This window comes from Austrofundulus limnaeus, unplaced genomic scaffold (genome assembly GCF_001266775.1).
Source record: "Austrofundulus limnaeus strain Quisiro unplaced genomic scaffold, Austrofundulus_limnaeus-1.0 Scaffold10, whole genome shotgun sequence".
Taxonomy (NCBI): domain Eukaryota; kingdom Metazoa; phylum Chordata; class Actinopteri; order Cyprinodontiformes; family Rivulidae; genus Austrofundulus; species Austrofundulus limnaeus.
In genome coordinates, this window is record NW_013952412.1 from 4,547,414 (window position 1) to 4,567,697 (window position 20,284).

Sequence of the window (20,284 nt, forward strand, 5' to 3'; positions counted from 1 at the left end):
GTTTCAAAATGTTTGATTGAATAAAAAATTTGTTTGTATGTTCCCTAACATTCACTTTATACAGAATTCTCATAACTTTCATTAACATAAAGAGAGAAAAGAAGGCCGGCTATTTAAATATTTTTGGGTGAACTTCACAGATAGATCAACGCCCTGCCCTGAAGTTAACGTTAGTAATGGTAATTATTCCCCATTGGTGATGAAGTTATCAAATCTCTGAGGTTTTCACTTCTGAATTAATAATGAAATCAGGTTGCAAGAGAGGGGCGCCAAACACTACATTTGTTACGTACACTACAACACTATCATACTACGTCACTGCACATCAGTAGTTCATGTTCTTTTTTACCTCTTATTGCTTACTGGAGAACATTTTTCCTTTCCATTTGTGCAAACAGTCAGGCAGACTTCTTTTGTACAACTGGGACTGTTTTCGCTTGCTTCTTAGCTGTATCTCAGTCCATAACCTTTAACAGCAAGTAGAAGCAGGGTGTAGAGACCATTACTCTCACTTATCGCTGTGTTCTACCATTTCTCAGATGGGGGGAAAAAACGATCACAGCAATCACTGGTAAAAGGCTGTGGAGCAGCTCTGCTGTAACAAGGACAATGAATCTCAACTTGCTTTTTCAACAGCTTGGAGCTTACAAATAATGTTTTGACATAAAGTAGGCTTCAGGATATGATCATGTGACTATATGGTAGTTTGCAGCAACGTATAATGTTTCCAATCGGCTTAGTGTTTAAAAACAGGCGACACCTGACTGGTTAAAGATAATTACTTAAAGTATTTCATGCATGCAATGCATTTGAAGGGCTGCTGTTTTCTGATTAAAAATGGTTATATTAGCATTCATCAAAAAGCTTACTACAATGATTTTCAAACAGCCTAGTTAACTCAAGAGAAGCAATTACAAATAGATTGAATAAATAATTTAGATCTTCAAGCACAAAAAAATAAAACAAATATTTCCCCTTAAAAAAAAATAATGCTTTTGCACATACAGGTTTATGGTTTCCTGCATGATGCTTTTCACGAATTGTGTAGTCCAAAAATTACTTTACTGGAATACAGGAGGAATTTTGTATAAAAAAACTGTATAAATGTCTCTGTTATGTAGGGGAGACTTAAAACAATGCAAGGTCTGTTGCAGTAGGAAATATTGTCTAGCAAAAATGACCATAGTTTATTCCAGCAAAAATTAGATATGTATGACACAAAGTAAAACGTTTCTACGTCAAGATAGGTCTGGGCGATATGGCTGAAAAATGTATCATGGTATAAGTGTTTCATATCAATTCATATAAATAATTATTGATTAGTTTTCTGTTTTACCTATTTGAAATAAAAACCAGGAGAAGAAAGGCTGATTAATCGTACCAAACTGGTGACGTGACCTTTCCCTGTCCTTGCTTAGCTGGACCATCAGTTGTCAAGTGTTTCCTCTGCCTACATCCCCCAGAATGCTGTGCAGTTCTGGATCATAGTTCAATGAACTTATTACTATTTTATCAAATTTCTTTTCTGTTGATACTGATCACAAGTGTTATCATGATATACTGTACATTGCTATTGTTTTATTGCCCAGCCCTAATTCAAGAATTAAAAAAAAAAACTTAAAACACTTAAATGATGTGGAATGAATATAACAACTGTTAACTTGTCATGATTAAAAATTGTATGCCTTTGTTTTGTTGTCATCTTTTTATCGTTGCTGCCATGGACACCTTCAGGACTGTATTGTCAATCCCACGGTCAGAAAGGAGATGAAAGGCACTCAGAAACTTTATTGCTGTCCAATTGAGGGCTGTCCAAGAGGGCCTAACAGACCTTTCTCACAGTTCTCACTGGTTAAACAAGTAAGCATTTTCTTTATTGAAATACAGTGATTTATTTGCCTGTTTGTACTTCTTATAAAGGCCTTTTATGTTTGTCTTCAACCACTTGTGCCAAACTGAGATGCATTGAAAGACTACAAAGATAAACTTTTAGCATGTTTAAATGGAAAGTATTTTAAACCATAGATTATAGAAAAACTTTGAGATTGTATAACAAAAATGTCAAGTCACCCCTCAGATAGCAGGTTTGAGTAAAAACACAAACTACTAAATATTAGTCTGTAAAAGTCAAAACTAATAGGATTAATTTGCAAGTTTCGACAATGAAATTTGAATGTGATTGAATCGAAAGGCTCAAATAAGACTTGTTATTTTGTCTTTGTGTCACGACATTCCATAAAGATTTTTTTTTAGGTCTAAGCTCTCTGAAGTCAGTAAAATTGGATATTCTAGCTGTGCTTTAATTGTGCTACTGTATTCATATTGTTTCAGTTAGTCATAACATTAAAACTGCTTTCCTAATATTTTGGTAGGTCTTCCTTAATCTATCAGAAACTCTTAAGACAGGGGTCCTGAGTTGTGGGGTTGGGTCTTCGTGGATTAAGTCTGAACTTGGGATTTTGTTGGCTGAGCTAAATGCTGGGCGTTGGTAGGTTTTGCATCATGTCAGGGCACATAGGCTCACAAGTGAAGGTGAACACCATCAACCAGTGTGGTTGCCATGAGAGTGCTCGCTCAGTACTAATGTGTAGGTGGGTGGTATCTGCATGAATGCCAGAATCCAAGGTTCTCTAACAGAACATTGCTTAGTGATGTAATGGACGTTTTGCTTTTCATCTGTCAGTGTTWGCCATTTTGTGACTTGGCTAAATATTTACATTTATTATTATTTGTCATTTTAGCACTACATGAAGATGCATGCAGAGAAAAAGCACAAGTGCTCTAAGTGCAACAATGGCTACAGTACACAGTGGGACCTGAAGAGACACACAGAAGACTGTGGAAAGACCTATGAGTGTACATGTGGCTGCCCCTATGCAAGCAGGGCTGCCTTGTTGTCACATATCTACAGAACAGGTCATGAAATTCCAAAGGAACACAGGCATGTAGACAAAATGTAGATACTGTATATTAAGCTCTTGCATTTTCTTTATGGTGAAATGTATTCACTTTTGTATTTCTTGGTTGTGTTTCTTTACAGAGTTCCTCCTGTAAAAAAGCGAAAGATGGAGAAACGTTTAAGTGATTCTGAAAAAGCAAAGGTTAACGATTCAGTTGTTCAGATTGTGCCTGCTGCTAAGAAGTTGACAGAGACTGCTCACCCTGCTGATTCGGCTGTATACATTTTAGATCAAGCTAACCAAAACTCCAAYCCCCATAGGAGTCTTCAGAAGTTGCTCCTACCAAAGCCCAGGATGGCTTTGGTCAGCGTTCCTGTGATGCAGTTGGCACATCTGCCTGTCCTCCTTCCCTCTACAGAAAGTGGGACTTTAAGGTCTGTAGTTCTTGCAGTAGATAGCCATGGTTCTGTCAGCACCCTTCAGCTCTTGCCACAGACCTCGGGAGCAGTGGTACCCCAACTTGATGGAAAAAGTTTGGCTTTTGAAAATGGTATGCCTGCTTCTCGCTCCATTCAGGGTTCCACTAGCACAGGAGTGCAGGTTAGTCAGGACTCTGTGAGCTTAGACGACTCTACCATGACAGGACCACAAGAAAGGAGCACCTCTACCAACATTCAGACGGACAAATCCCACATGTCAAAAATGCCCACAGGGGTTGGAGTTGGAGAGGAAATGGGGTTGTGTTCTATGAGCGAGTCTTCAGTTTCATCCTGTTCCCAAACAGACATTAGCGTGAGTGCCCAAGTCCTCCTGCCAGTTAGTGTAGAAACCCAGACATTCTTTTCCCAAGCCAAATCCACATCATCTGTTGGAGCTCAGACAGACAGCCAATGCCTTAGCCAAATTACTTGCCCCTCCTCATCTCTGCTCCCATACAAAACCAGGCAGACTCAGACATATTTTGCCATGCCACAATTGGAGGAGAGGGCTCAGGACCAGGCTGTTATGTGCTCTGATCTATTTGATAATGACTCTCTTAGTGTTTCCACTCAGACAGCCCCTGATATAAATGACCGCCTTAGTGCTGCAGGAAGAAATATCTATGAAGACTCTAAATCAGTAGGTGGTATGTGTTTCAGTGTGCAGACAAGTGAGCTTAGTACAAACAACATGGCAGATAATCAGACCCAAACAATGACCCTGTTAAATGACCTTGAAAACATTCTGTCCAGCAGCATGTCAGGACACCAAGTCCTCACAGAGGCCTCTGCAGGCTGCGAGTCAGGACCAGACTCCGTTCAGGAGCAGAACAATGGAATAGACTTTGACTTTGAAGAATTCCTCAATGCTGTGCACATTCAAACACAGACTGAGGAGAGTGAACTGGGTGTGCTGGGTGGCGACACACCTCTGGAATCTCTGGACATTCAGACACAGACTGATTTCTTCCTTATGGATGATCTGGACCAAAGTGAGGGACAAAGTCGGGCTCAATCCARTGATCTCGAGCTATTTGACACTCAAACTCAGACTGACCTCAATTTCCTACTAAACGCTGGAAGTGGCATGCCCTTGAGCATCCTGCGACATTCAAGCTTTTCAATTAGCACAGAGTCCTCAGATACTGAAACACAGACGGATATCCCTTCATTTGCCACGGGTCCTTCCTCACACACAAATGTAGGACAAGGTGAGCCTGCAAGGATGCTGAGCAGCACAGAAACCCAGACTGTAACCAGCCAGGCAGAAGGCCTGGGACAACTTTTCCTTACCAGCAACGAAACACAAACTGTCATGGATGACTTCTTGTCAGCAGACCTTGCGTGGAATATGGAGTCACATTTTAGCTCTGTGGAAACCCAGACGTGTGAGGAGCTTTGTGCTCTCTTTCAGCAACCTGACAAACCCAACAGCTGAAAGTCTCAGTGAATTTTTCCTCGCCAACTGTCCCTTTGACCATTCCACTGGGGTGTAACGTCCAGAACGTTTCTAAGTATCTATCCTGACAGCTTTGCTGCACTTTATTAGCTCAGTGGGCATGATTTATTAGCTCCTGTAACCGTTTACATATTTATTTGCACACAAAATAACAGTGTATGTGTCTTGTCTGAAATGCCACATGTATATTTTGGTGTATAATGCAGTTTGGTCTTACTTGCAGTTCAGTTGTAAAATGTTTTTAGCCAGTTAAAAATTGTTTTATTTATTTATTGCATCTCAGTTGTACAGTCAACCATATTGTACAATTTGTGTACATAAAAACAAATGTGCAAGGATTCTTTACGATCTGTGCCTGTGCATGTGATGGCTGTCTCTTTAGTGTTCAAAAAGCCGTTAAACTCAGAATAAGCTCCAGCAGTCTTTTCATGTGAGTGTGAGTAAGTTTTTCCAAACTAAGCTGTTGAAAATATAACGAGCTATTGCTCAAAATCATTATGATGTATCTGAACTTTAGAAATAGACATACATTTGTGGCACAAGAAAAACTGTTTTTGCACAGCTTTCATTTAAATGTGATTGTGAAATTTCTTATGGTGACAAAAAAGTATTGTTTTTTTGTTCGTTTTTTGTTTTTTGCTTTTCGTTTTTCCATCCAAGTCAGTAAGCAGTCTTGGCTATCAATGACTTTTACTTATTTATTAGCTGTGTGTAACTGTATACTGTAGCAGCAACCTGTGCTGAATGAATTGGCAATGTTTTGTCACAACTTAGTAACAGGGGTAGGATTAGCTCTGTTACTCCATGCATTCACTACTTTATCTTGTATTTAACTTAGGAATACCCAATGTTTTTTCCCCCTTTCCAACTGGCTAAATTTGACATTTTTCTGTTAAACCGTTGGAATTCAGTTACCTCAAAGGCATCACATATAAACTAGCCAAGAGCCTTGTTTATTTGTTTTTGTTTTATTGGTGCCTTATTCCAAGTATTAACTTTAGTTCTATTTGAAATAAGTTGCTGCTTGAAGATTTTTTTATTCTCGAAAATGTTTTTTTAATGAATTCTGAAGAAAAGATACAACCCATTTTGTTCTTATGTTGCATGTTTAATCAGTTTTGTCCTGGTGTTTTCAACATGGTTGCATGATAAGCTGGACTTTTCCTTGTTTTTATACATTTTCTGTGGAAATGTTTGTTTTCTGTCACATGAAGTGATTGCTATGCATCATATTGTTAGAATCTTGTTGGTTCTATCTCATTACTTTTATGTAAATGTAGTTACATTCTGTTAAAGATTTGTGAAAGTTGAAGAATGTACAGAAATTGCAGTGTCCATATGCTCAGCTTTTTTCACCGTATCCAATTTGTTAAAGGATATTTTCCTTACTGCAAGTTTTTTAGACAACACAAACTAATGCTTATTGCTTTGAGAGTTTCACTTCTAGAATTTAATTCTAGACATTGCTGCTTCTTGCAGGTTTAGTTTAACAGTTAAAAGCCTTTCAAGCAAAAATGTGAAGGTTTTGTTGGTCTTAATTGTTATTTAACAGTATGTTTTCCCCCTCCCAGTGAGCAAGTGCATGCACATTTGTTTAGCAGAATTTACTTTTAGTTGCCTGTATGCATAGATTTAACAGTTGCCTTGATTATTTGTTGGAGCTACATATGTCAATAAAATGCTATGAAGTGTTTTTGGCTTCTTTATCRTTTCTTACAAAAACAATAAATTTAACATTTGCGTTAGTTAAGAACAAAAGGTTCTACTTCATAGTTTTCAGAAATAAGGTAAAAACGACCAGAGTACAAAAACTAAGGGATTGAAGCATAGAAGACYGTACAATGCTTTTAATGTTCACGTCTTTATTTGTACTAAAAATAGAAGCCAGGACCTGAAAATAAACTGTTTTGATGTTACTGCACATACTAAATCATGCATTCTATCTGTTTTAAGTTAACCTAAAAAATTAAAAATTTCAGTCAAAAGGGTTTTATTTTCTAAAATACATTTGCATAAAAACCCATGCAATCATATGATTTTAGTTTAAACTGACTGCAGTTTGAAAACTAACATGGTCTGTGTTTGGTTCGCCATAAGCACTGCGTGGTCTGGGCTGCTTCCTCAATCTCCCAGAGACATCTAATAAAAATCAGCAACTTTATAGAGAAGGTAAAGTACTGAAGTCTGGAGAGGCATTTAAATTCCTACATCAGGCTGTAAAGCAGGAACAGAGCAGCACTTATAAGGTAGCTGTATTGTTGCTAAGGAACAAGCACAGCTGCAAGACCATTTGTGGGATGGAGGTCAGGAAGGAAAAAAAGGTTAACCCTTATATGTATATACTGTAAATGTGAAGCTTCACATTTTAATGTGCCCTCCTATTTTCTATTGTTGAAAGCATTAGTGAGATTTGTAATTGTACACCGCACTAAACTCAGCATTTTCATTTTTCATGTTTAGTCATTTAATTAAATAAATGGCTTATTTTTATTTCTCCAACAGAACTATTCTTATAGGCAGCGTTGGGCACAGTTCCCCTAAAGCACTAATAGGGGAACTAATTTCCTGATTAGTGCTTTAGGGCTTTTGCTAATTTTAGAATTTATTAGTGGATTAGCACTTGCTAAATTTATAGGCTAAATTTAGAAGTACTAACTGAGGTATTTAAATGTTATTGATCAATGTTAATGTTAACAGCTGAGGAGGAAAGCTGTCACATTTTATTCATATGTTGTCACTTATCCACTAGGTGACATATTGACAATCTATGAACCTAAATAAAGCTGTGGAATGTCAATGATAAGTCTTAAGAGAGCAACATGTCAATATGTGCCTCATGTTGTCTGTTGAAGAATGTTCATGGGTTGAMTGGGTTATTTTAGTGCTTTAGAATTAGCTTTTGCTAAATTTTTCAGTGCGTTAGTGCTTTAAAATTTGGGGACCGAAATATTTAAATTAGGACTAGTGGAACTAATTTTAGATTAGTGCTGCCCRCTACCACTGCCTATAAAATACTACTGTTGAGACAGTGTAGGGATTCTAAGAAGTCCAAAGCTTATTTATTATTTTTTTTTATTTTATTTTAAGTGTTGAGGATATCTGACAAGTTTCCGACTGATGTTACTTCCAYTAGGTTTACATATGAGCAGGTTTTATGAATATAAACTGCTCACTGTGACTTCAGAAATAGCTAAATGCTAGCAGTTCCTGGTCTTCCAACTGTAACATTATCCTAATTGTTTTTGATAATTGACATTTATCAGTTATATAAAAAAGGAAAAATGAAGCCATGCTATGCTTTTGTTTCCAGTTTGTTGGCAACATTCAACGTAACAGGCAGTACTGTGAAAGAGACCTGGCGAGATATACAGAGCCTAACGAGAGATTGAATGTCTTGGGATGCTTAAACTTTTACATGCATTTCTCAGAAACAACATAAGCATTTACAAATTCAAGTAGTACAATAATCGTTCTTGCATTTTTGTGTTAAACCTTTAAGCTCAATTATATTTGGAGTTCTGATCAACTCTGTTCACAGGTTATATTTTAGGCTACATGTCAAAGCTTTGAGGAAGCATTTAACTGATGATCACCATCACTTTATGTCTGCTTAATGCAGAGATACTGCACTCTGCAGTACAAACACTTAATATCCTGTGTCTGAAAACCCTTTATGCAAATAAAATACAGTCACAGTACACATAAGTCATCATTAGCCGCTGAAAAGGACAACATGTGAAAAGAAGCAATGCTAGGACATCACAAAGTAAACCTTGATGAAATGCTGAAAGCTGAATTTATTGAATGTCGTCTTTGTTCATGATGAACATTTATCCAAAGGGCTGCATGGCTTCATAGCACATRCAGTCTTGTGCTCAGGAGAAGAGACACCTGGAAGGCATACGCGGTTGCACCACAGCTTGTGAGATGCTCTTGTYCAATGAATACCTCGTGGGGTGCACTGTGTCAGGCAGAGACCTAAGTAATTGGTTCTTCTTGGGGAGAGAAACACTTAGAGCCGAGAACAAATGAGGGTTGTGTTGACACGTATGGTATTTAGGGGTCAGGGCTGCAGAGTGGATGGAAGGATCTTGGTTTGCAACAATGTTCCCTCCTGTCCACCTGGCTGCACTTTTCCAGTCAAGGTTTTCTCCATCTAGAGCCTTCTTGCTTCTGCAGACATGGCAGCTGCTCTTGGGATTGATCTGTGGTGGTTGGAGAGGTGGTAAAGATGTGAGTTTCTTAATGGGAACCACTTCATTACTGGACTTGTGGCTGTGCGTCTGGGGCTTAGTGTGTCTGTTTTCTGGCACAGAGTGTTGTGAAGACGGATGGCAAGGCCTCAGAGGTGTGTTTTTAAATGGCCTCTCCACTGTTTTTTCCTTAAGAAGGAAATGTGTCTCGTCTTCCTGCATGGCATTCAGGACAGGCCATTCCGTTGGACCCCAAGTGTCTTTTTGCTTATTTGCTAACACAGATTTCTTACACGTACACAGGCCATTATGAGACTCCCTGTGCTGCTCTGCAATGCTGGCTGAGCTGTCAGCTTTGGGACCCATTGAGTCCACACACAAAGGGCTCGGATTTTCCACCTCCTTATGCTTTGGTTGCCTGTGGTTCATCTTAGTCACGAGGAGGCAGCTCAGTGGAGCAACTCTGGTCCAACCACATACCTGTTTAAAATAATAATAATGTTAAACAGATTAATATGCCAAGAATAAAATCACAATAAAGTAAATTACTTTTTCTGACTGGCAACTTATGCAGTAAGCATGCTGAAGTATAAAAATCATAGAGGCAATTAAAAACATAATTAGTTTTTAGTAAGCCATGACCCAGGTTTTAGTATTATAAAGCCTAGCCTACCAGAAAAATAATGTAGAAGAGAAATGGTTGGTATAAGTGCTACCTAACCAATTTGTCGCCCTAGGCAAGAGTTCAAGTGGCACCCCTTGTGCAGTTTTCTATGCCTCACTCCCAATTTACATACAATCGCATACCAAATTAAATAGTTTTATCTATTATTTGTTATCTTTAAAAAACACCCTGTCCAATTAAAATAGTTAACAATATAATTTATTTGAAACAGAATACCAGAATTTCACCTCATATCTGCCAACAATGAGGAACACCTGCTCATGTTAACGATCAGTTGTGGAGTGACACAGTTTTAGGGGGGTCCAGGATATACTTCTCTTAAAAGATCCACTCAAAACTGTGCATTTTGCAGCTATTTGAAGAGCATTTTACTAATCAAAAAGAAAAAATCAAGTACAGTAGGTCTTCTGGACGGGTTCTTCTTTAGGAAAAAATAAATACCCCAAACCCAGACCAGTGGTCATTCCRTATGTTGCAGGAGTTTCAGAGAAAATGAGACGTTTATTCTCTGAACATGACATCCCAGTGGCTTTCAAACCCCAAAACTCATTACGGCAAAGACTGGTTCACCCCAAAGATCCAGTCCCCCGGCACAAACAGATGCTGTTAAGTGTCAGGAGGACTGTGATCAGTTATACATTGGGGAAACAAAACAGCCACTGTTCAAAAGAATGAGCCAGCTCAGACGAGCTACTTCGTTGGGTCAGGACTCTGCAGTTTACATTCATCTACAGGCCAGCGGTCACTCTTTTAGGGATGAAGATGTTTTCATCTTTGATAGAGAGGAACATTTTGTGAAGAAAAACCATCCGCCGTTAAGCAGAGGTGGAGGCCTTCGTGTCCAGTCCCCCTCATACAATGCTGTTATTGCAAATATATGACTCAGCCCCCTGTGAGCAAAAGGTGTGAATCAGGGCCCCAACGATAGTCAGGTTATGGTGCACCCTCTACAATAAGTCCTCTTTTGCATCGGAACAACCTTTTTGTCCATCATATGGAAGCAGTGCTTATAAGGCTGAGTTCACCTGAAACTCCTCAGACTGAAGAAGTCTCTTGGAGGAGAGACGAAACGAAAGAAGAACCCGTCCAGAGAATCTATTTAATTTTTTTCTTTTTGATTTTTCTACCTAGATTACCTAGATGCATCAGGACAGCATTTTGCTAAATTCTTCAGTATAATATGTGGCAGTATGCCCTGTAGGCTTTGAACGCACCACACAAGTGCCTGCATCTAATTGGTTGTGGCGCTGGCTGCCTGTATATAAAGGGCGCTCCCTCTACCTGTGTGACATGTTTGCCTCCCGGTTCAGACTACCGTGGTTGCGGGTGCTGCACGCTAGCCCCAGGCTAGTGGGTGCATGAAGCGTGCGTTTAACGACCCTTGATCCTTTTTATGGTAAGGGGTGCTTCTACTTCCTGGGTGTTTTGTTTGTAGCCTAGCTTTAACTTAGCTTCTGTTTTAATAGGCTACCAGAATGAGTCTACCTGATTCCTCCTCCTTTACAGGAGCTACACTTTAGGCTCAGTGGTGAGTGCAATGTTCGTCTTATTAGTCTCTCAATTACACAAATTTAATTTCTTAATGTTTGTTCTGYACCAAACGCTGCTGTTTGTCCTTTGCCGGTGTTCTGCAGGAGGCCCTATTTGTTCACTTCCGGTTTCCTATCTATGCCGTGTGGTTCTTTGGCTGGCTTCTTACCTGTTGCTGTGTTAGACCTTCATCGGCTCCTGCTGGTCGTCATTCTGCCCTGACTGGCTTAGCGACGCTCAGCTCAAAGTGATTCTGTGGGTTCCTCACAGCTCCTGGATGGAACATTAATTCACACCCAAAGTCTACTGCTGCTTGGCTACCTGCCACCGAACTGAGACATCTGAATTTTTACCATATATATATATCTATATATATATAGATATATATATATTTAATTATTTATTTAACATCTTTTAATTGAATGTTGTCTGTTTCTTAATTTGTTTTTTTGTATTTGTGACAGGGCAGTGGCCAGCTCCTGGTGTGGGTGGTGGTACTCCTTCTGGTTTGGTGCACGATTTTCTTTTGTTTGCTGTGTTTCTCTTCTTTTTAGGACACTACCCYGAATTTCACTCCTCCCTGAGTTGAGCCAGAACTGACTTTTAATGTGTGAGTGGTTTTAAGCTAGTATTTTTGAATTAAAATCATGGTGTAATAAATAAACTTATGGAATTGTGAGATTGTCTCAAGCCWCATCTGTAAGCGGGTCTGYGTGCYTTAAGGTAACTTTTTTAAAGTGGAGTCATTATAACCAATTTTATCTTTACTAAAATAGTGCTTTTGMATTKAAGTTGCCARTTATCACACYGCGCCCGCCACAAATACAACAGTATAAAATCAGWATTTTTGTGAAGGTACAACACTGAAAAACAGGCTTGGACATGAACTTTACCCGAGAACATAAGAATAATAATGGAAGTTTCATGAAAATTCCATTATACTTATTTTTTTCTAATACACTGAACACTATAATTAGTCTTGACTGCATCATATGATACTTTTATTACAAAATATCCTCTGCACCATAAAGCCTGTAGTAACAAAGTTGAGAAACCCACAAAACAAGTTATCTTCAGTGGTGGGCACAGTTCCCCTAAAGCACTAATAGGGGAAGTAATTTCCTGATTAGTGCTTTACGGCTTTAGCTATTTTTAAAATTCATTGGTGGATTAGCACTTGCTAAATTTATGGGCTAAATTTAGAAGCACTGAGGTCTTTAAATGTTATTGATCAACATTATTGTTCACAGTTGAAGGTGAAAGCTGTCATAGATTTCTTTCATATGTGTGTCACATATCTACAAGGTCATGTGTCAAACTCGAGGCCCACGAGCCAAATGTGACCTGCGGGTGACTCCATTTTGGCCGGGCAAGAGCACTAAATAACAATATTCTGCACACAGTAAATACTGTCAACTGGATCATATCAGTGCTTTAGAATTAGCTTTTGCTAAATCTTTCAGTACGTCAGTGCTTTAGAATTAGGGGACCTAAATATTTGAGTTAGTGCTTTAGGGATAGTGCAACTAATATTTAGATCAGTGCTGCCCACCACTGGTTACCTTCATAAACCGGAGTAATACAGTGATTATCCTACAGACTAAATGCCCATGCCATGGGCCAGCCCTGGTTGCTATTTTTCTGCACAGGACGAAAAAATGCAATTAACTAAATGTGACAAAAATTTGATGACCAACTAATGTTGGTGCACTGCCCTGTTTGCRTGACTAATTATGAATGCAATTTTTGTGGAAGTCAGGAAAACGTTTGCCTAATTATGAACAAAACAAAACACTGGGCATCAGCTTGAACGATTGTTTTAARCATTAACTACACAAACTTCAGAGCACCACTATAACAATATTTTCTCACAAATTTGTAACTTGCTCTGTAAGAATCATCATGTGCTGCTGGCACAACCAACCTAAATAAAGACAAGCAGGGGAAAAAAACTTAGCAGAGAGGTGATTCACTTACAGCATCTTCCCAACCAGAGTAACCTTGATACTCATGCGGCTCCAGCTCTTTCATGAAGTTCTCCTCACTGATGTGCAGGAGGGCGTCAACATGGCGACACGGTGTCTCTTTTGGCTCTGCTGTTTCCTGTGGTGACAGCTGCCAGTCCTCTCTGTTCGCAGCTGTCTCCCCACCTTCTGTCTCACCACCTTCGGTCTCACCACCGTCTTGCTGACTTAACATGTTGTCCTTTCAGCTCCTGTTGAGAAGGAGGACAGTGAGTGAAGTTTGGCTTTAAATGAGAAGAAAGTTGAGCACAAAGCTTTACAAACTTACCTAAATGATTCACRCTGAATTCGTACAGCATTCGGAATCACCAACCACTCACAAAACGGATAATTTCCCCAAAAAAAAAAAAAAAACTGTGACGGCAATGATTGTGAATGCATTCAGAGAGCGTGCGGCTGTAACGCTGTCGCCATGGCAACCTCTGAGGGGGAAGCGGCACGTGAGTGACGTAGAGAAAATGGGAGGTGTGCACGTAGCAGATACCCAGAGGTTTCATGGAAATATACACTGACGGGCTGCTCAAATGAATGACAGTGTGCGTAAAACTGGTTATTAAGAAACAAYAGTTACGCACAAATTTAGTGGGTTTTTCGTTTCGGCACTAACTCAACGTCACAGACGCTCGTGTCGTGCAATTAATATAGACATGTGTTTATTTATATCGCGCGAGCTTGAATGTAAATGAGAAAGAGGAAGTTTAACCGGCGCATCGCTGAAAAAAAAACGGAGGAAACCATTTTGGTTTGTTGCAACGCWGACTTCTGCACGTAGACTGCAGACGTCAAAACGCCCAGGAAGGCGGACGTGAGAAGGATGAGAGGCTGCTGGGGGGCTTTATTCTTCAAAAYCCAATAAAAGGAGGTGAATCTGTGTGTTTACTGTGACCTATCCGCAGCAACAACCTTGATTTCAGCTGCTGATCAACAACCGCTCGCATCRTTGGTCCAGGGCGAAGGAGTGTCAGCCTCTGACGCAATAGGAGCACCTATCCCGGAKAGAGACACTGCCACCTGAAGGCTCCATGTCCTGACTCGCAGGTCTGCTTCATCACGACCGCCTCGGCTCCGCAGTGCAGGAGCTGTGGCGTGCTTCAGAGAACCGGAGTGTGCGCGCCCCGACGCGGCCATGCTGCCTCCAAAGAACTGCCTGCCGCGGAACTACAGCTGCATCGCCGGGCTGTTCGGGAGCCTGACGGCGGCCAACCCGAGGCTCGAAGATGGGGAGGACTTGGACGTGGTGAACGGCTCCTGTGAACCCATGGAGAGCCCCGTAGTGGACGAGAGGCCCCGCGGCAGGGAGATTTTTCTGAAGACGCCACAGAGTCCGAACCTCCGCCGAAGATGCAAATCGCTCCCGACACCTTCAGAGAGAGCCAAGTTGGAGATCGCTCGCAGCAGAAGTCCGACCAGTCAGAAAAAGGTCCGGTTCGCGGACTCGCTGGGTCTGGAGCTCATCTCCGTGAAGCACTTTGATGAAGCAGACGATCCGGAGGTGCCGGAGCGCATACTGGCGAAATTACCCAAGGGGACTCTCCATCACCTGAATACAAAGTTCCCTCGGGCTCCTTCACAGTCTGTGTTCATGGAACTGCAGTTCACGAATCCAGGCACGCTCCCAGGCTTTGAGCAGAAAATCCGAGAGGTGAAAGTGCTTTTGGAGACGGTGGAAACGGACGAATTCAGCCTCTCCGGCTTCGTGCGCGTCTTGAACCTGGCGTTCGAGAAGAGCGTCTCGTTGCGGTACTCCCTGAACAACTGGATAACATTTATGGACAGTTTGGCCACATATGTCCCCAACTCCAGCAACGGGGACACTGATAAATTTTGTTTCAAGATTGTTATGCCCACCTACCTTGACAACGGGGGCACTTTGCAGTTCGCTATTAAATACTGTGTTGGGGGGAAGGAATTCTGGGACAATAACAATGGGAACAACTACAAAGTGCGACGCCATCAGTTGAAGATGTCTCCACCTCGGGAATGGGAAAACGGGTGGATTCACTTTATCTGAACGTTGGCACATTTTGTGCGCAATTTGCGCGCAACGATCCCCTGGTACCTTACTCTGTGGCTGTAGCTCATTAAATGTTTGGATTTTTTTTTCTCCCGTGCTATGGTCAGCTGCACACATGCTGCAACGGAAAATATAGACCCCCCCACCCCCAGCCTCATTTATGGACCGCATGAGCCTGACAGGGTCCCAGTCGGTGGGATGTCGCCTGATAATTTGCCTTGATGTCAGGGCTCGGGTGCAGCTCGGTGCCCTTTGGGAGGGCACGCTCACATTACGTAATGTGCCACGGGAAAAAAAAAAAGCGCGGGGCAAAGCCTGCTTCAGGGCTTCACTACTTCAGGAGAGGTTGTAAAAAAAAATGTAGCTGAGTGCCGTGGTGTTTCTCCAAATGTCACATTGTGTTGCATGTGCGCGTTCATGTTGATTTACTGGGATGCAGTCCGTGTCGCTGTTAGTCCTCCAGTGGTTTCCTCCACTCTGAGGGAAACCTACAAGCTGAAACAGAAAACATTGAAAATAATTCACATAGAATATATATTATAAGAAATACAACTATAAAGATTATTTTATATACAGAAGGTGTATATTTCCTAAGCGATTCCATTTAACTGCCTTATTCTAAGCCATGATGTAGGAAGTTATTATTTTTTTAGAACATAATAAACACCTTAGAATATTATTATCAAAATGCTTACATCTTAACATGTTCATAGAAAGAAGTTTGTCAAAATCTTGCCATCACGTTATAGTCTAGCTGCTATACTTTTGTACATTTCCTGCTGCAGTCATTTCAAAAATCTATTATTAAATTTCAAGAGGAAAAACAAAACATATAACAATATAATTCCAGTAACCTAAAAGGAGTGTGTTTATGAAGAACGGGAGCATGTGTGATGCCTTGAGATCCGTTGTTGTCATWAAGATAAAATATATATGCAGTGATTGAAAATTACATGTACCTCAAATTATCTTGTGAACTTTCTCCTGTTCAGGTCTATTGGAATAGAAGAGGCTATCTATACTATTATTTTTACATTTAAACAAAAGTCTATTATTGCAGAACATTATAGACAAATTATAACATTTCTTTTACGTTCTTAATTGCACTGAGTTGCTGCACTGTTCACAGAGCGGGTCTATAGAAGTAGCTTCCACAGGTGACCATGTTGAAACGGCTTCTGCTGCWTGAGAGACACTCGATAGTCATCACTTGGAGTCTATAGTGCTGCTCCTTGCACTCTGAACAAATGACCAAAAATATGAGCAACACTATAGACTGAAAAGTTATATTCATTTAGATGCAATTTGTCTCAGTTTTTCACTTTCATCCTGTGGTTACAGACCGGTGTTGAATTGTGTCACATCTGTTTTTAACTATAATTGGACTTTTAAATCTGCTCTCTTCCATTGTACAGATTTGTCTATATGACGACAAAGCTTGTAGATGAACTGAATGTACACATTCATCTTGTTTGTTGTTTTCATCCTGGCTCATTTGTTTGTTTGAGAGCAGGTCGAAAACTGAGACGTCAGAAAGTTGAGGAACAACAGTAGCATTGCTTTTAATTCCAGGACTCTTGTCTGTAAATCTGAACAGAACTTTTGCCTTTGTTTACATCAGCATGGCCTCAGGGGGGAGCTTTCCTCTGAATGAGATTGGTATGTGGATGGAGGCTATTCCTGTAAACCACTTAGGTTTTGGAACAGATGGTGAATCCATCAGTGTTTGATGGTTTGATAAAATTTTACATCCACTAACACATAGCTGATGTTTCTTTTATGTACAGAGCCACATTTGTTATTCAGATTAGTTTGGATGTAAAAGATCCTGCCTGACATGTCTGTCAGTTGTATGTTGTTGTTTTTTTTTTCTTTAGTAAAAACGTGAATATTCCATACATACATATTGTTTGATAAAAGTGATAGTTCAGATCTTTTAAAGTAGTATTATWCAAAAAGGTTATAAACAAATAATTTATACCTGTTATAAATCACTGAATGGCCTCAGGTTGTAGAAACTGTGTTTTGCTGACTGATTGACAAGATAATGGGTCGTCTGAGTGGAGCCAAGATCAAAGCGTTGTCTTAAAATAACTCAGATCTGTAAAGATTTCATAGCAGTTTGTGCCAGCACAACAACGACAACAGTTATTTTCACATTAAATGGTTAATTGAACAAAATTTTATAGTTGTCTGCAAGCACAAATAGCAACAACAGCAGCTAGCTGTAGCTCTTCTGCTGCAGCCTGGTGATTTAAAACATTTTTTTTGCATTTCACTTCCTGTAGAAAATGTAAAATGTCTGCCGTAATGATTGTGTAATGCAAAACGGAAGTTTTATCTGCCATAAAGTTTTTACATTTCAGTCATTGTAAAATGGCAGTAAATTACTTTGGTCTTGGTTCTGCACAGACTAGTCATTACCTCATAAATCTGCTAATAATTAAACTCTGTTTCTCCAAACTGACATCACTCAAAAAAATCTACAACAGTTAAATTTTATATTGCTCATAACCTTTACCACAGAACTCCACTTCAAAAACTCTGAACTAACCCTTGAAGTCAAAGTCTTTGTTTCGGTAAAAGTACAGTGCAATACCAGAAAGCATTTATTTTAATAAATGTGTATAGTAAAAGGATTCATAACAATAAATAATCCCTGTAAACAGATGGACTATTTTAGAGTAGAATTATTTTGATGGRGTCTCTTGACACAAATACCACTGTGTAATATTAATAAATATATAGAGAGGAGGAGACATGGTTCTCATTCATAAAGACATTAAAGGGCCTGTGTTCTGATTAATTTCATCTGTGTGTGTACATAATAGTTTGCATCAGAACACACCGATATGTAGATATGTATGTAAATGTGTCAGCGTTTCATCCTGAATGTCTTCCTGTAACTGTTCTGTGTTTTGTGTATTTTGAAGCATTTGGAAGCGTATTGATGTAAACGGTTAGAGGTTGTTTGCTTATGGTGTTGTGAAGCTATACAAAGTCTTTAAAACTATTTATTATGAGGCTAATGTAAAATATAGGAGATGCTATGGTATTTAGTGGTACAGTGTTTTGGCTAAAATTAGGATATGGCTTTTTTTTTAGCCTGAAATGGGCAAAGAAAAGTAAGCGGCATGTCTGGAAACGCACTGTTTTGGTWTGCACTGCAGACTGAAAGTTCATTTCAGGACACAGAAGAGAAGTAGGAGGTGGCAAGTGAGGAACAGTGTAACTTTAGAGCATGTGAAACCCCAAATAATATCAAGAGGGACAAATTGGGGCAAAGTGAGCAACTTGAAACACACTTTATGGTGTTTTATAGCTTTTTGCATGGATGACTTATGATTGTAACTGATGTGTAGTAGTTTCAGAAAGCAGGGCTGGGGCAGGGAGAAAACAAGAGCTGGTCATTTTTTTATGTGCAAGCTTCTGCTGTGAATATGGTAGTTTCAAAAGGAATTGTTTTCAAGCCTTTGGCACATTGTACTGCTGTTGTTTTTCTGTATAGAAAGCTCATCTGACTCATTTATGATCAYATAATGACACTGGTGTTTAGTTGTTTTCCTCACTTGGTTTTCTTTCTTTAAATSTTTGAAATGTTTTTGTTGTGTCATCTGCACTGTGAGCTGTCTATTTTACCTCCTTTTCTTTTTGTGAAAATACATTTTTGCACGAGCAGCTGACTCATACATTTGTTTTTATGTTTAGATTTCAGTGTAACCATTAATTTGTTCTAAATAACGSTCAATAAAAAGAATTCATGATGAAAGCCTGACATTTTGTTTCTTGAGATCACAACCAATTTGGTGCAGGCAATTTCTTTGTGTGGGTGTGAACGCTCCTCTTTTCTTGCTGTTTGGGTTAGTCAGGCATGGTTTATTTTTAAAGACCTCCTGTTAGTGGCCATTCTTGAAGCCGATCTCTGCAGTGGGTCGCAGCCGTCGCCATTGTGAGGCTGCCTGAGGACWTGCCCTTGAATTGATTGCCGCCTGACACCGCTTCTCTGTTTACGGAGGGAGGGATGAGCTTAAAGGAGGAAAAGGTGCTGCAAGAAATGAACAATTTGAAAAAAAAAGTTGTGACTTTTTYAGCCTTAATGCTAAAATTCATTCAGTAGATTATCTGCTCTGACAGACAATGACGAGTTGACAGATTGGCTGTTTTAAAGATGGTCTGCATTCATTCAGTCTTATTATTTTTCAAAGATTTTACAAAATTGWATGTTGTGCCTGCTCTCAGTAACTAACAGTTACTGTGCTCTCATACATTTATGCTCCTTTAAGCAGCAAATTTCTCCTATACAGTCACGCATTGATGGGCATATTGGGGGTAATGTGGGGTTCATTGCCTGTTCCAAGGACACTTTGACGTGGATGGATGAGAAGTGAGGTGCTGACTTTGCAGGAGGAAGACACATGATGCCTCAGTGAATATGAAGAGATTTATTGTGAGACATCCAAACATCCCAAGATTTTAAATGATTGTGGATTCAGTTCTAAATGCTGTAGGTTTTCCTTTCCCCCGGTCACCTGAGCTGCTAAAAGTATTTGAGAAATACCTAAATTAGTTAATGTACAACTTGTTTACTTCTAACCATGACTAGACATTCCGTTGATTATGTTCGTCCAACTATGAGSTGTAATAAACCCAGAGGTGTAACAGTACATTTACTTTGTTACAGTTTGCAACTTTTACTTTTATTTTGTTACAAAGCATAAAAAAATGATATTTTAGCTCATTTACTGTCAAATTTAACACCTTGTAACATTGCCACAAATTTAAATATGACCAGAGCTCATCACGAAATGAGTTGCTTATGCACTCTAAGACATGAATTGTTGAAGTTGCTTAACAGTTATTTCAACCAGTTCCACAAAACAGTAGTTGACATAACTTGTAAAAACTATTTTTTTCCAAGTATTTTATACACCTCTGAATAAACCCAATAATATACACTCACCGGCCACTTTATTAGGTACACCTTGTTAGTACCGGGTTGG

The 20,284-nt window shown here is 39.6% G+C and overlaps 3 protein-coding genes across 3 annotated transcripts in view; 2 read left to right on the forward strand and 1 right to left on the reverse strand.

Moving 5' to 3' along the window:
* The window catches only part of atmin (ATM interactor), a 10,039-nt gene extending 3,508 nt beyond the window's left edge, over nt 1–6,531 (forward strand). The window contains exons 2-4 of the mRNA XM_014001906.1: nt 1,735–1,860; nt 2,742–2,941; nt 3,041–6,531. Coding sequence (XP_013857360.1) covers nt 1,735–1,860; nt 2,742–2,941; nt 3,041–4,817 — 2,103 coding nt within the window. The 3' untranslated portion in view covers nt 4,818–6,531. The remainder of the gene's footprint in view (nt 1–1,734; nt 1,861–2,741; nt 2,942–3,040) is intronic.
* A 2,084-nt stretch (nt 6,532–8,615) lies between these two features.
* cunh16orf46 (chromosome unknown C16orf46 homolog) lies at nt 8,616–13,630 on the reverse strand. The gene is made up of 3 exons (XM_014001908.1): nt 13,539–13,630; nt 13,224–13,461; nt 8,616–9,511 (listed from the first exon to the last, which is right to left on the reverse strand). Exons 2-3 carry the CDS (start codon nt 13,443–13,445, stop codon nt 8,714–8,716), a joined length of 1,020 nt encoding a protein of 339 aa, XP_013857362.1. The 5' UTR covers nt 13,446–13,461; nt 13,539–13,630; the 3' UTR covers nt 8,616–8,713.
* A 754-nt stretch (nt 13,631–14,384) lies between these two features.
* On the forward strand, nt 14,385–19,053 carry LOC106513195 (protein phosphatase 1 regulatory subunit 3E). The gene has a single exon (XM_014001909.1). The coding sequence runs from the start codon at nt 14,397–14,399 to the stop codon at nt 15,279–15,281; it is 885 nt and encodes a 294-aa protein (XP_013857363.1). The 5' UTR covers nt 14,385–14,396; the 3' UTR covers nt 15,282–19,053.
* Nucleotides 19,054–20,284: the final 1,231 nt, after the last annotated feature.

Coding starts and splice junctions, on each gene's coding strand:
- LOC106513195 (XM_014001909.1), top strand. CDS start 14,397: ATGCTGCCTCCAAAGAACTGCCTGCCGCGGAACTACAGCTGCATCGCC.